The 14,828-nt window shown below is 45.0% G+C and overlaps 1 protein-coding gene across 1 annotated transcript in view; it reads right to left on the bottom strand.

The window, feature by feature from the left end:
- KDM4A (lysine (K)-specific demethylase 4A) overlaps positions 1–14,828 on the bottom strand; it is a 46,981-nt gene that overhangs the window by 15,819 nt on the left and 16,334 nt on the right. Inside the window, exons 10-12 of the mRNA XM_006839669.1 lie at positions 14,429–14,799; positions 6,098–6,218; positions 1,412–1,593 (exon numbers count right to left, since the gene is read on the bottom strand). Coding sequence (XP_006839732.1) covers positions 1,412–1,593; positions 6,098–6,218; positions 14,429–14,799 — 674 coding nt within the window. The remainder of the gene's footprint in view (positions 1–1,411; positions 1,594–6,097; positions 6,219–14,428; positions 14,800–14,828) is intronic.

The raw sequence follows: 14,828 nt of genomic DNA, 5'->3' as shown, positions 1-14,828 counted from the left end.
TCCTTCTCTTGGAACATGTCTACCCTCTGTAGGTCACCTGAGCTGCAGCACAACACACTCAGGGCCCCACCTGTGGATTCCTGAGGCTCATGGTCCCTCCATGAAGAGTATTATGTCCACGTACTACCCTTGGCAAATATGCTACCTGATGTGGCGCTTTTCTGCTAACCACAGGTTGATGGTTTAAACCCACCAGCCCCTTCTCGAGAACTCTATACAGGGTCACTATGAGTCAAAACAGATTCGAGGGCACTTAACAACAGTATCTACTGGCTCAACAGTCGGATGGCCAATGTCACCCCACCATCTCAGCAACATGTCAACCCCTAAACCTACATCATTCATGAAACTGATGCTGACAGTCACTCAACTTCTGTCAAAGCCAAGGACAACATGAGTCTTTAGTTTTGCTTCTGCTCAGTGCAAAGAAGTAGTGAGTTACTAATAAAATTGGATTCATCTGAGGTTCCATTCTTTGGCAAAGTACAAACCTGAGTTCCTGCCAGACTTCAACAGCATGCAACTTAAACCACCATGGGGAAACTAGTCCCCATGTGTTATCCTGGGCAGGTCTCAGCTGAGACTGAGCTGGTCAGCTGGCACGTGCTGCTGTGAATGCCTTCCCAGCCTCCTAGAACTGGGCTACAGAAGAGCTCCACATTGGCAAAGCCAGCAAAAAAGCCCCCCAGGGGAGGCGGCTCAGCCCCCACATCTCTCACCTCAGGCCCCCTGCTTCCATCCTCTCCCCCAAGTTTCCCTCTGCTATTGGCAAAACCCTCTGTGGAATGGGGGAGGGAGGAGGGAGACAACCCTTCAGGACCTGGCTTCCAGGTTGAAGGAAAGGAATCAGCAGTCCTTCAAACTGACTAGTCTTACTGACCACAAAGTACCTCGGGAATAATCACTGACTACATGTGCCAGACAGCAAAGCCATTTGAACTGCAAGGCTGGCGGTTCAAACTCATTGGCTGCTCCTCGGAAACCCTACACAGGGTCACTATGGGTCCCAATCGACTTGATGGCACTTAACAACAACAACAACAAGAAACCCTATAGAGGGTAGCTATGGGTTGGAAACAACTCGACGGCACTTAACAACAACAGAATGATGACAAAGCACACAGGTTCCTGAGTGTTCTAAGTCTTGATGAGTGAGGGTGCAAAGGGGAGCATGGTCGCCCCAGAACCTAAGCAACATCCTCAGCTCTTCTCCAAAGGATTCTCAAGTGAAAACTCACAGCTGGGTTATCTCCCTGATGAAGCCCAACCAATACACAGCTGGAGCAGAGAATGCTGGGGGGAGTGGGAAACTTTCCTAAAACAACTCATGACATGCTATGTACCAACAATTAAATCCAGCTTCCCTGGGAATGCCAATTCTGGGTAAGCAAAATGGATGGAGTGGGTTTACCTGATGGTAAGTCAGAAAAATCATGCAGACGGCGCAGTGAGGGGCCTGTTGGGCCATGGTCTCATTGAATTCCTTTTCGGCCTCAAAATTCGGGGGACGGTTCTGCCACAGCTGGCTCAGGGGCTTGGCCCAAGCCTCTGTCTCCTCGGCCTCCTCTTCCAGGGTCAACTGTTCAGACAACTCTAGAAGAGCAAGCAGAAAAGGGAGTCACTTTCAGTCCTGCACAACTGAGGCTGCGCAGAGCAGACCTGGAGAGCAGACTGACTCTGAAGGCAAAAAATAAGCTAATACTAAGATGGTGCTGTGGGGTGTCCTGCCTGCCCCTTAAGACGAGAATGACTCCTGGCCTCCATTCTTTCTCCTCGCCCCAGGAACACAAGCCCCTACTCTCTGCTGCCTCACACCTGCCAGCACTCAGTCCTGCTGCCCAAAGGCAGCGTGCCAGAAACACATACATTCCCGTATTCCTTATTCCTTGCTGCCTCTAAGATGTCAGTCAGTATGTTAAGTTTTTTGCCTTTCAAGAATATAGCCTTTAGTTGCACTGAAGGAAAAGAGAGGGGTAAAATAACAGAGAACTACGAAGTTGAAAGTTCTTATACTACAGACCTCAGTCAGTACTTTCTAACTCCCTCTGGAGAGTTCAGTGGGCTTTCTGCTTTTCTGGGCATGATTCATCAACCAATCCTGGCTCTATTTCAGTGCAAGGCCACAGCTACATGTCCAGGATGAACGCTCTTCCCTGACACCACGATATACTACCCTGAGTTTAGACCACGGACCGGTGAACTACCACCCACAGGCCAAATTGAGCCAGGCAAGAGCTAGGAATTACCTTTGTAAAGGGTTGGGAGGCAGGGGTATGTGAAAAATTATAAGAGGCCTGTAAAACCTAAAATATTTATTATCTTCACAAACTCCTGGTTTAAGATGACAAATTTGGTGTGGCGCTGTAGGATAAGCACTGGACTGCTAACCAACCACAAGATCACAGAGATAAGGTGAAGGTTGTTGGGTAAACAAAGGCAATCTTCACTTAAGTGTGAATTCATTATGTAGAAAATAAACTGTTGCCCAAAGTGTTTCTCTACATACACCGCCACGTAAGGGAGGTATGAAAAGCTTCTATGGCAAATGTGATGAGAGAGTGCCTGAAGTACAGAGCATCTAACTGCACATAGGCTCTGTGCTAGCCCACGGGGCACCTCAGGGCATCACGGTATCTAGCTGCATGGGATCAGCAAACTCCTAAATCAACCTTGTGGAGGATCCTCTCATTTCTTAACAAACAGAATCACCTTCCAAGAGGCTCCTGTCAGCTCTACGAAGCAGCCCAAGGAAAGCTCTGATCCATACTCGTCGAAGGTGCACATTTGTTCACCTCCAGCAGTTCCAGCTTGGTACAGATCAACAGCTATCTACTCTGCCAGCAGCCCAAGGAAAGCTCTGATCCATACTCATGGAAGGTGCACATTTGTTCACCTCCATCAGTTCCAGCTTGGTGCAGATCAACAGCTATCTACTCTGCCTCATAGTAATGTTTAATCTAAAGGGATCTACCAATTGCCATTCTGCATGACCTCAGTGAAGGCAAATGTAGGGTAGCAAGGCCAAGGCAAAAACTCAATCAACTCTTCTAAGACAGGAAGGGGTCAATTAGGATGAGCAGAAGCCAAAACCCACGCGAAAGTTCTGCATTCTGGCCAGAATGAGAAGCATAAGATGGAAAAAAGAAGAACAGACAGGCTCAGAACTAAAAAATTAACAGACTGACATCTGTTCCATTCACAAAACCAAAAGTGGCCAAAAAGTACTCCTTCTGTGAATACTGAATGATGAGGGAAAATGCAGTTAAGTGAAAATTGCAGGAATCAAAATTTTACCATTTACATATGCAAAACTTCATTCAGCTGTACCATTAAAATGTGTGCATTTTACTGTGTATTTATTCTATATCGCAACTTAAAATGTTTATTTTCATTTTTTATGAGGAGAGGGAAGTACTAGACTAAAAGAGACTAAAGAGGCATCCAAATGCAATGTGTGAACCTGGTTTGGTTAATGGCTTAAAAGGAAAATGCTATAAAAACACATTCTTGGGGCAAATGGTAAAATATAATCATCGGTTGCAGAGTAGAGGATATTATGGAACTATAGCTAATTTTCTTAGATATAATTATATCTTGATGTTTACACAAGAATTTTTCTTCTTTAAGAGATGAAGCATATTGATGTACTTAAAATGTAACTGGCCCGTGTTTTTTTTTTAAAAGAAAAATTCTACGTGTGTGTAACGTTAATGAAACTGTTCAATCACCTTTCTTTGAACAGGAAAAGCTAGATCACTGTCTTTTAAATGTTTTGACATCCAGGATTGCATGCATATAAATATAACGTATGTATATATAAATAGGTATACACTAAAATACATACATTAAATATTTTAAACATCGTTGTGTGTGTGTATGTATGTATAAAACACGTACCTTGAACATGAGAAGCAAATGGTAACAGTCAAATGGTAACAAGTGTTGGAGTTAGGTGGAAAGCACATGCTATTTTCATCATTTCAACTTTTTCACATTTGAAAATTTTTCAACATAAAAGTTGGGAAGGTTATGTATTATGACCTTGATGATATTTTTATGTATTAAAAAATATATCAACATTACTTAATGTCAGACTAAAAATGCCAGGAAGATATGACACCAAAATGTTCAGTGTTCATCGTTGAAAGTGCAGGTTTGAGATCATTGTTTTCCTTCAGTAACTTTTCCTACATTTCCAACTTTCCACACTCTGTATTGATTTTAAGGCAGTGAAAGAGGAGGCCATGAGCCTGGCTGGTTCTTCCCAAGGCCCTGAAGCTCTCCCATCTACGTTGGAGAAAAGTACACGGACTTCCCAGGACCCTGGATTCACGTTCTAGCCAGACTTCTGACTAAAGATCTGAGGTCATTCCCCAACCCGCTTAATCACACTCTTTCTAGCAATGAAAGCAGTAAAGCTACTAAGCCACTGATACCAGATCTGAAAGGGCAACCGTGGGGCTTGTGAAGCAAAAGCAAGCTGGTCAGACTCTGGACACCTTCCCACCCAAGCTGTTAGAGCCAGGAAGAAGAGAGGCAGGGTAGGAACAGGCCTGGCATCTAGCCAGAGTGTGAAGGTAGCTAACTAGTCTGTCCAGGGCCATGAGTCCTGGTCACTGACAAGTGTTGCAGACACTCCTCAGTGCTAATCTTCATGGCTCACTGGGCTCCAGGCAGCATGGGAGACACGCCCCGAGCTTCAATGACACATTTTTCAGTTCTCCTTACACATCTCCGATTGCCCTTCTTTTCTGTCCCCTCACAGTTCCCTCCCTTTTTTTTTTTTTTTTTTTAATTAAATGTTTTTATTTTGGATCCCTCCCTTCTTCCACTGCCCACCTCACTGCTTCTCTGCCCACGTCCACCTGTGCCCTCTCCCTACTCTATGGTTCAAACTCACCAGTCACTCCTCAGAAGCCCTACACATGGTCACTATGAGTAAGAACCGACTTGACAGCACTTAACAACAACAATCCCATTTTATGGACTACACTGTTGCAGGTTTAACTACTACAAATATTGGTACAACTTACTGTTTTTGTTCAATTCTTTCAATTCTCTTCCTGAAATAAATGTGAATTCCAGTTTCAAAAAGAAAAAGAAGGATATCATAGATACCACCCTCTACATCCACACATCCCTCAGTCTACACCCGCCACAGGCACTGAAACCCAGCCAAGGTTTGAAACCAGTGAGGCATTCAACCAATCCATCTCCCAACTAATGTACTACAGTCCCACAGCCAACTACCAAGTCTAGCTGATTTTATCTCCAAATTATCTTAATGACATCCTCCTTCACCTGCCATCACCATCCTACTTCAGGCCCAAAGATCTCACTGAGACCATTGCGAAAGCCCAACCAGTTCCCATAAAACCATCCTCCAGGCAGATTGTTACTTGTTTCTCATGTCCACCTGACTGCCATTTCCCATTTAAGACACTTCACTGGCTCACAAATGGCTATGAGAAAAGGTCCTCAGCCTTTAAGCTTACGTATAATGCAGTCCATGATCTAGCCTAACTCCACCTAGCCCACCTAACGCTCCCTAGCCTTGTCCTTTAAACTCCAGCTACAATGAACTGATTATAGCTCCTCTGCATAGCTACACACACACATGCACACACGCACACATTTCTCTTCTCCATAGTTACTCATGCTGTCCTCTCGTCATAAAATACCTTCTCTCTTGCCTTCTGCCTGGATTAACAGCTCCTCCTTCTTTAGCTTTGTTTATCTGCCAGTTTGCATTTCTATCCTGTGAGCCTCTAGAGGGCAAGCACACTTTTTAGTCATCTTTGTGTGCACACATCCAGAACACAGCTTGGCATTACTGACAGAACTTGCTGTCCTGAAAACTTGGCCTATACCTCCCAGAATAAGAACCTGTCTGCATTTATCCCGTTATATGCATGCCAAGGTACTCAAACAGAGAATGAATTCTGATTAGCTAATGAGATATAAACATAAGAGGAAATCCTGTCCTCTTTTGGAGAGTACCTGAGATAATGGCTAATCAATAAGCCTACCCTTAACCCTTAGCTTGGCCTCCCGCTAGCCTGTGAGAGCAACAGTGACCAGCAAGACCACCACTTACCATCATCACTGACGCACTCCTGCAGCACAAGTGGGTGATGACGAGGGAGCTTGCTTAAAGGCTGACGACGACCCTTAGATTTCTTGTTCTCCTCTAGGGAAAACACGTACTCATTGTCAACCTGTGAGAACCAGGATGAAATCAAATCAGTCTTGCCTGAACTTGGGGGCAGAGCAGAAGTCAAGTCTTACAAAGAAATCATGAGAACCAGAGTGGTACAGGGAGCTACAAAGAAATGTAAAAGCCAACACAGAAAATAACTGCCCATCTTTTAAAAAGATCGTCAAAAAGACAATGCCATGCCAACTGTCTAAATTGGGATCCTGTAAACATTTTAAGGCAAACATGTGTGCCTGAAGTACAGTTCCTGAACCTTCTCAGAATCAGCCTGGAAACAAAAATGTACCTAAACGAATCTCCTCAAGTCCCTTCCTTAAGCACACAGCCATGGGACTGCCTCTGAGAGCTCTGAGGAGCCTAGGTGCCCCTTTGCTTGGAGCAGCAGGCAGTCAGCACCTGAGTTACCTACCATGTGCCTGGACAGCTGGGTCATCTGAGTTGGAGAGGCAAGAGGACATCTAATTGGGGGATGACCAGCTGCCCTAGTAAATGTAAAATAAGGCAGCTTTTCCTTACACAGTGTCAGAAACTCAGTGCTGGTAGATACTATTTGTTTCTCAGTCTCCCCTTCTCCAGGGGAAAACATCAGTCAGGACCGAGAATGTATCTGAAACTCTGCCCTTTGCTGCAAAGGAGAAAGCGGATTTAACCTGCATTTGTGGAATGTCAAAGCAAATGTAACTGGGTTTAAGGTGTTCAGGATTGATTCACTATACTACTGTAGAGCTTCTCATCAACATATTTAAAACTTGGTTACGCTGACATTAGTAGACACAAGGTTAGCAAAATCCATTAAACAAGGAAATGAGGCCTGGAAGAGGGTCACTTTGCAGTGCAACAAAAATCAATGCCTGAGAGTGCTGCAGAGAAATGACAGCACTGTGGTACTACTTCTGAGACGGGACCCTGGACCTAAGGACTACATGTGACACCACATCAAATACCAGAACTTAAGACCACACTTGGAATGTCAAGAAAAACCACATTCTGAGCAGGCCCACCCCAAAGCCTGGGGCACATCCAGGGAGAATAAAGCCTGCCCTTCCAAATACAACTCTTCTAACCAGTTTGTGTCCACCTGCACTTTCACTCAATGCATCAGCAGCAAATTTGTACTGAGCATCTCCTGTGTGCATAGGTTTGCCCAGAAAAGGAGGGAAGTGTCGAAAAATGGACAAACAGGATGCACTCTGCATTCTCCAGAGGGACACTGGCAGAGGGTGGAGAACTAGGGGTTGGTAAGGATGAACTTTTACTACTGCTGTCTAGGAAGACTTCCATGATCTGATCTACCTTGACAGTTTAAACCAGAGGTTTGAAAAATGGCCACCAAGAAGCCTCTTCTGAAGAGTCTCCACTAGAGCGAGCAAGCAAAGATCGAAGACTTGACTCCATTCCAAGCAGTAAAGTTCTACTTTTGATTACATATTTTAAATGAGCTAGATTTCAGAATACTGCTCATTTTCTGAGTTCTAAAATAAACTGGACAATCCTATACATGCCAAACTTTCTTGATGGTATATCGGTTAAATGAAATTTCATTTATGGAAGATGTCAAGGATTTCATTTTACTTGGATCCACAATCAATGTCCATGGAAGCAGCAATAAAGAAATCAAATGACACTGGGTAAATCTGCTACAAAGGAACTCTTAAAAGTACTCAAAAACAAAGATGTCACTTTGAGGGCTAGGGTGCTCCTGACCTAAGCCATCGCATTTTCAATTGCCTCATCTGCATGCACAAGCTAGGCAATGAATAAGGAAGGCTGGTGACAAACGGATGCCTTTGAATTATGGTGTTAGCAAAGAATATTGAATATACCATGGAGTGGTATATTTGTTCCAGAACAAATCTGTCTTGGAAGAAGTACAGCCAGCATGATTCTCAGAAGCCAGGATGGAGAGACATTTTGTCTTGTTTAATCTGGACATGTCTCACCAGGAGAAACCAATCCCTGGAGAAGCACTTGAGTATCAGCAAAAGACAGGAAGCTCTTCAGTGGCAACAACAAAGGGCTTGAGCATAGAATCGATCATGAGGATGGTGCAGAACCATCAGTGTTTCCTTCTGTTACACATTAGATTATCTAAACAGCAGGCCTAAACCTGGGATATGGCAGAGATGAAAAGAAATGCACGGGAATGAAGAGGCCTGAAATGGTGGGGACTTCAACACTGGATCACTTCAACACTGGATCACCACCAAGGTGCTGTTATTGTTAAGGGCTGTCAAGTCAGTTACGTCTCATAGAAACCTTCTATAGGGTTGCCAAGGAAGAAATTTGGAACCATTGACCTAGTAGTTAGCAGACCAGTGCTTATCCTTCAGCGCCACACTAGTGAGAGGAATTTAAAAGGACTTGTGTGAATGAAGACAGGAAATGAGCTAGGTAAAATATGCTGCACATGGCATCCATGACGTGTACACGGGTATTTCATTTGGAAATATGCAGGGGGCAGTAAGAAATGAAGGTCTAGGATTCTAGACAGAGGTCAGAGCAAGTGCTATACACCTGAGAAATCTCAACAGTGAGTGGATGAGACTATTGGTGGACCTGCTGGAGAAAGATGAGGCTTTCTGCTCCCATGAAGATTTAAAGCCTCGGAAACCCTATACAGTGTCCCTGTGAGTCGTAACTGACACAACAGCACTTAACAATACTGGTGGACTAAAGAGCAAACCTCCTAGGGACAGGAAGAAGAGGAGAAACAGAGACGCAGAAACAGAAGTAGGAGCAAAGGGAGAAGAGAAATTCACGGTACTAAAGAGTCAAGCAAGGAAATGAACAATGGATTTAGCACTTAGGAGTTTTCAGGACTTTTTATAGTGGTAAATTCCAGTAGACAGACAGTAAAAATTAGGGAATGTATACACACACCCCCCTGTGTGTTTCTACATGAAAGAACCAGAGACTCACTTGAGAAGCCCAAGGAAAGGAATCAGATCACAGCTCAAAAAAGACATTTCTTCCAGAACTATATTTTAGGATAAGGAGCTCTGGTAGCATAGTGGTTACGAATCGGGCTGCGAACTGCAAGGTCAGTAGTTCGAAACTACCAGCTGCTCCGCGGGAGAAAGATGAGGCTTTCTGCTCCCGTAAAGATTTACAGCCTCGGAAACCCTGTTCACAATCGCTATGGGTCAGAACCAACTCAACGGCACTTAACAACAACAAAGATGTCCACGTGTGGCACTGTAGGATCAGCACTGACTGCAAACCACAAGGTACGCAGTTCAAACCCACCAGCTGCTCCCTGGAAACCCTACACAGGATGGTTATGATTTAGAAACAACTCAACAGCTTAACAACAACAATAACACAAAGGTGGCCACAGCCTAATCTCTAGAAAATGTGAATATGCTAACATGACCAAGGGGAATTTAAAGTTACTAATCAGTTGACCTTGGAGTCCTGGTGTGGTACTGTGGGTTAATGCACCAGACTGCAAAGCCGTTTGAAATGCAAGGTTGGTGGTTCAAGCTTACCAGGTGCTCCTCGGAAACCCTATACAGGGTCGCTATGGGTCGGAATCGACTTGATGGTACTTAACAACAACAATCAGTTGACCTTAAAGTAAGAAAAATTATCCTGGATTATCCTGATGAGCCCAATGCTAATCACAAGGGTCCTTAATAGTGAAAGAAGGAGGCAGAGAAATGATCACTGTAAGAGTGATGCAACTGAGAAAGACTTGGCCTGGTACCGCTGCCTTTGAAGATGGGAAGAGGGCCATGAGCCAAAGAAAACGGGCCATCTGTAGAAGCTAGAAAGGGCAAGGAAACAAGGCTCCCCTAGATCTCCATAAAGGTACACAGCCCTACTGATGGCTTGATTTTAGTGCAACAAGATCTATTTCAGACTTCTGCTTAGTACAGCTTGTTGCTGTTGTGAAGTGCCATCGAGTCAGTTCCGACCCATAGCGACCCTGAACAGGGTTTCCGAGTAGCGGCTGGTGAGCTTGAACTGCTGACCTTGCAGTTCAAACGGCTTTACAGTCTGTGTCCACTCATGTAAGTACCATGCTTCTTGCTTTGACATGACAAATGATAAATGAGGCATGCTCTCTAACGATCAAGAGGAGACTTGCTGTCCAAGCCTTCTGAAATCTGTGCTTTTCACCATCATCATGCTGTCTCTGCCCAAATCTAGCCAAAATCTTTCCACATTTTCTCTTAGCCAAGTACTCCTCCTTCCTCGTGGCATCCACAGCTTTCTTCACAGTACTACTGATCCTTGCACTGTGCTCCAATTTCTAAATTCCCTCAGTGTATGACGGAAAGGGCTGGGGTAAAATCCCGTTCTACCAACTAGCTGGACAAGCAGCAACTCAACAGGTAAAATGGAGTCATGAACCCTACCCCACAGGACACTTTGTAAGGTCCAGATAGGATAGCCAGTGGGGTGTCCCAGACGCCCATCTACCACAGAGCTGGAGATCAAGGGTCCCCGATCTCTGCTTCCCTTCTAACAGACTTTGGCCATGGGTCAAATGTTGTCCATCAGGCTTGTTCCAGGCTTTGTTCCGGGAACTTTTTCAAAACAGCTTAAACTGACAAGCACTTTTGCGGCAGTCAGTCATATCATAGTGACTTACTTTACAGTTAAGAACGCTACACCTAAAGTGCTTCTGCTTAGAGCACATTACCATAAAAAAACTGCAGTTTACCAAATTGTCCTACCAAAGGCCCCTGACATAGCTGGTGACCCACATTTTACCTGGGTGGCATCTGCCTAGAGGGTGTGCCTGAAGGAGGCAGAATAAGCCCCAAGGAGATCCCTCAAGATTCCAGCTGTTTCCCAATACAGATGCAATGTCACAAGATTTCTCTAAGGAATGGGCAAAGTTGCTCTGCCCTCCGCTTTGCCTATCAGTTCCCCAAGCATACCCAAACAATTAATCCTGATGCGAGCTCCTTACACTAACATGGCTATCCAGTCATTTAGTCCACATTTAGAGGATTTGTGGTAACCATGCTGATCACTCCAGAAGTAAGGCTGGATGTGACACTGGGTCTAGTTTCTACACGGTTACTGTCCTCCCTAGCCTAGGACAACTGCACTGAGAACCATAAGAAAGGAGATATTGGAGAGATTCAGAAGACAGAAGTACACAGGAAGCACGCAGCCCTGGTGGCTTAGTAAACTTTTTCTCGGGAAAGACTGCAGTCTTTGAAACCCTATGGGCAGTTCTACTCTGTCCTACAAAGGTCACTATGAGTTGGAAACCACATGGAAAAGTTCTAGGAGTAGTGGCTTTTGGCAAGGGTCAAGTTATATACTATAAGCAGATGTAGGTAATGACTGTTCCAGGAGAGATCAGTGCAGACCCCATTTTATAGCATCTGTATCCATTTCCTCGGGTCTTGTCCTCCACCTGTGCCCCACAGCCTCCTCAGGCACCCAGAATCAAATCACTCCCTTCGCCCTCATTATCTCCTTCAATCTCCCCACTTCACGGGCCCCTGTCCTGTAATACAAGCAATACTTACCCATAACCCTCATCTTCTGGACTCTTTCTCCTCCTCCACTTGCTCTAGACGTTCTCTCCTAGTTCCACAGCTCTGCCTTCTCATTCTCCTTCCCAGGTCCCCCAACAGATACCCAGCCACCCACTCTGTGAAAAGTGTGCTTCACTCCACACATGCTCCACAGCTAAGTTCATCTCACCCTTCCACTGTACTCTACTAATGACTTCTAAACCAACAGATCCCAAAACTACACAGCTTTCCTGACCTACACTCAAAACCATCTACACTTTTCCTGTAAACTCTATCCTACCATTTAGTAACCAAGCTACAGATTGCCCTCTTATTCCCCACACATCCAATCACTCAGAACTATGTTCCACTTGTTAAAACCTACTGCCACTGCATTGATTCCAACTCAGCAACCCTGTGTAGGGAGCAGACAGCTTCATCTGTCTCATGCAGAGCGGCTGGTGGGTTTGAACTGTCGACCATGCAGCTAGCTCGTCCAGTGCTTATCTCACAGCATCATCAAGGCTGCTTTTAAAGTAGCTTCAAAAAGCCACTGTCTGCTCCCATTCCTTTCTCCACCACCTAGCTCAAGCCCTTACTACCTCTCATTCAGGCTAAAGAAACAGGTTCAAATTGGTTTATCTGTTTCTAATTTTTGTTTAATGGGTTGGAGCCAACTTGATGTCACTTAACAACTTCCTACAAAGTGGAAACAGTTTATTTTAAAAAAGAAAGACCTATATGAAATCAAACTGAAAACAGAAACTTGAGAGAACCTCAGTGGGCAATGAGTTTATGCTAATGGGGGAAGAACAACTCAGAAAAGGAGGGTGACAAAGGTTGCACAACAGACAGAATGTAGGCAATGACACTTAAGTGGACATGTACAGATTGTTGAGTTGGTTTACATTCTCAACAACAAATGTTACAGACCATTCAAAAATTCACATCATCTATAATGTACAAAGTGGAAAGTATCCGTAATACAGCTTCAATAGACAACCACCGCAAATCATTTCTAATTTTGTCTCCTACCCTCCAAAAAACTGCTCTACAGCTTCCAGAATGATCTTCCCAAAACACCAGTACACTGCTTGAAGAAACCCAACTGAATAATCACATGATAACTGACAGAGTTTCTTAAATCAATGCTGGGGGATTATCCTAGATCAAGGGTAGGGAATGTTTCTTCTGCCTAAATTTATAACATCATCCACAGGCCATACAAAATTATCAACTTAAAAATTAGCCTGCTATCTGGGGATTCTAGACCCAGAGAGGGAGAGGGGCTGTGTGCTGACGACCAAGGGGCAGGCTTGCAGGGTGGGTATACCCTCTGGTTGGTTGATGATGCATGGAGGGGATTGTAACCATGGCAATGAAATGATATACGATAAGATGAATGTAAAACTAATGATCTTCCATGTAAACGATCACATAATTCACAATAAAACATTAAAAAAAAAAAAAAATTAGCCTGCTATAGATTTGGGCAGACATTTAATTAACTCTGGTGTAGCGCTGCAGGATAATGTGTTGGACCACAAGGTCGGTTTGAAACGCAAGGTCATCAGTTCAAACCCACCAGCCACTCCTCGGAAACCCTACACAGGGTTGCTATTTTAGTTGGAACTGACTTAACAACAAATGTGATGGCTAGAACTGCAGTCGCCTTGGCAGGGCCAGACCACAGGATTTCACGGGCCTAATGGGAGTTCTGGTGTGGTGCTGTGGGTTAACGTGCCAGACTGCAAAGCCGTTTGAACTGCAAGGTTTGCGGTACAAGCTCACCAGCTGCTCCTTGAAAACGCTATACAGGGTTGCTATGGGTCAGAACTGACTCGACAGCACTTCAGAACAACAATACAGCCTGCAGGCTGGACATTCCCCACCCCTGTTCTAGATGACAGAAGCTCCAAAGGTGTAACAAACAAATTATGAGCCTTGCTTTAATCCCAATTCAAACAAACCAACTGTAAAGTACATTTTGTTGACAATTGGGAAACTTAATTATGGGCTAAGTATGAGATGAAGTTGGAGTCCCCAGGTGGTACAAACAATTAACATGCTCGGCCACTAATTGAAAGGTTGGAAGTTGAAGTGTGCCCAGAAGCAGCTCAGAAGTAAACTCTGGCAATCTACTTCTGAAAAATTAGTCACTAAAAACCCTATGGAGCACACGACTCTCCCATTTTATTCTATAAACTGGCATACTCCTGTTCACCTCAAGACCTAATCAGAGTGTTTCCTTCTCTGTAGCCTCGACTCCTTAAACCAGCTGCAAACATCTGGGCTGCAACTTCTGACCAGGAGCAGACTAGCTGTGTGGTCCTGGCCTTTGACAGGAATCAAAACAACGGTGAATACTTCATTTCTGATGGTTCACCCCATCAGTTCCCAGGTAGGCAGGTGGGGCAAAGGGCTCACACCCACCCCAACTGAAAAGAAGGCGGGCATCTAAGCCAGGCAGAAGATCTGCCACTCTCACTGAGGCTGCAATCTAATTCTCTGGACCCACAGTCCGCCAGAGAGCAGAGAAAAAGAGCAACCAGAGCAAAGAGGAAGCTGCCGAGAGAAGGGTACCACTGGGCTTCCTGTGCTGCCCAACTGCAAGCTGCAGGCCCAGACTGAGAGTGTCTCCCACCTGCCTGGACACCTGCAGAGTCTCCATCCCAGCAGCCTCAACCCCATCCACAGGATGTCTTCCCACGCAGTTCCCCAGAGGACCTACCTCGGCCAGCTCCCGCTCACTGATACTTTGGGTGGCGCTCCCTTTCTTCCTTGAGCACGGCTCTCCCACAGTGACCTGGCCATCCCCTCTGGAATAGCTGTGCACAGTGAGGACTCCTGTCTGCCCTTGCGCTTGGCAGGACAGAGGCTCACTGGTTTCTGAATCAGAAGAGATGGATTCCTGGGAAGAAGTCGAGCCCAAGCTGGAAGACAGTGTCTTTTTGGAACCTGAGAAGACAAGGCGTCCCCCTAGAGAAGCAGGATTCACAGAGAGATCCAAAGCAGCAGCTTCTTGTTCCTCCTCTTCCTCCTCCTCTTCGAGTTTGACGTTTTTGAGCTCTTCAAACTTGACTTCGGTTGAGTCAGGATAATCTGAAACACACGTACACATACAAACTTGA

This window comes from Chrysochloris asiatica, unplaced genomic scaffold, assembly GCF_000296735.1.
Source record: "Chrysochloris asiatica unplaced genomic scaffold, ChrAsi1.0 scaffold00026, whole genome shotgun sequence".
NCBI lineage: Eukaryota > Metazoa > Chordata > Mammalia > Afrosoricida > Chrysochloridae > Chrysochloris > Chrysochloris asiatica.
The sequence above is the reverse complement of the archived record's forward strand: the minus strand, read 5'-3'. Positions and strand labels throughout refer to the sequence as shown.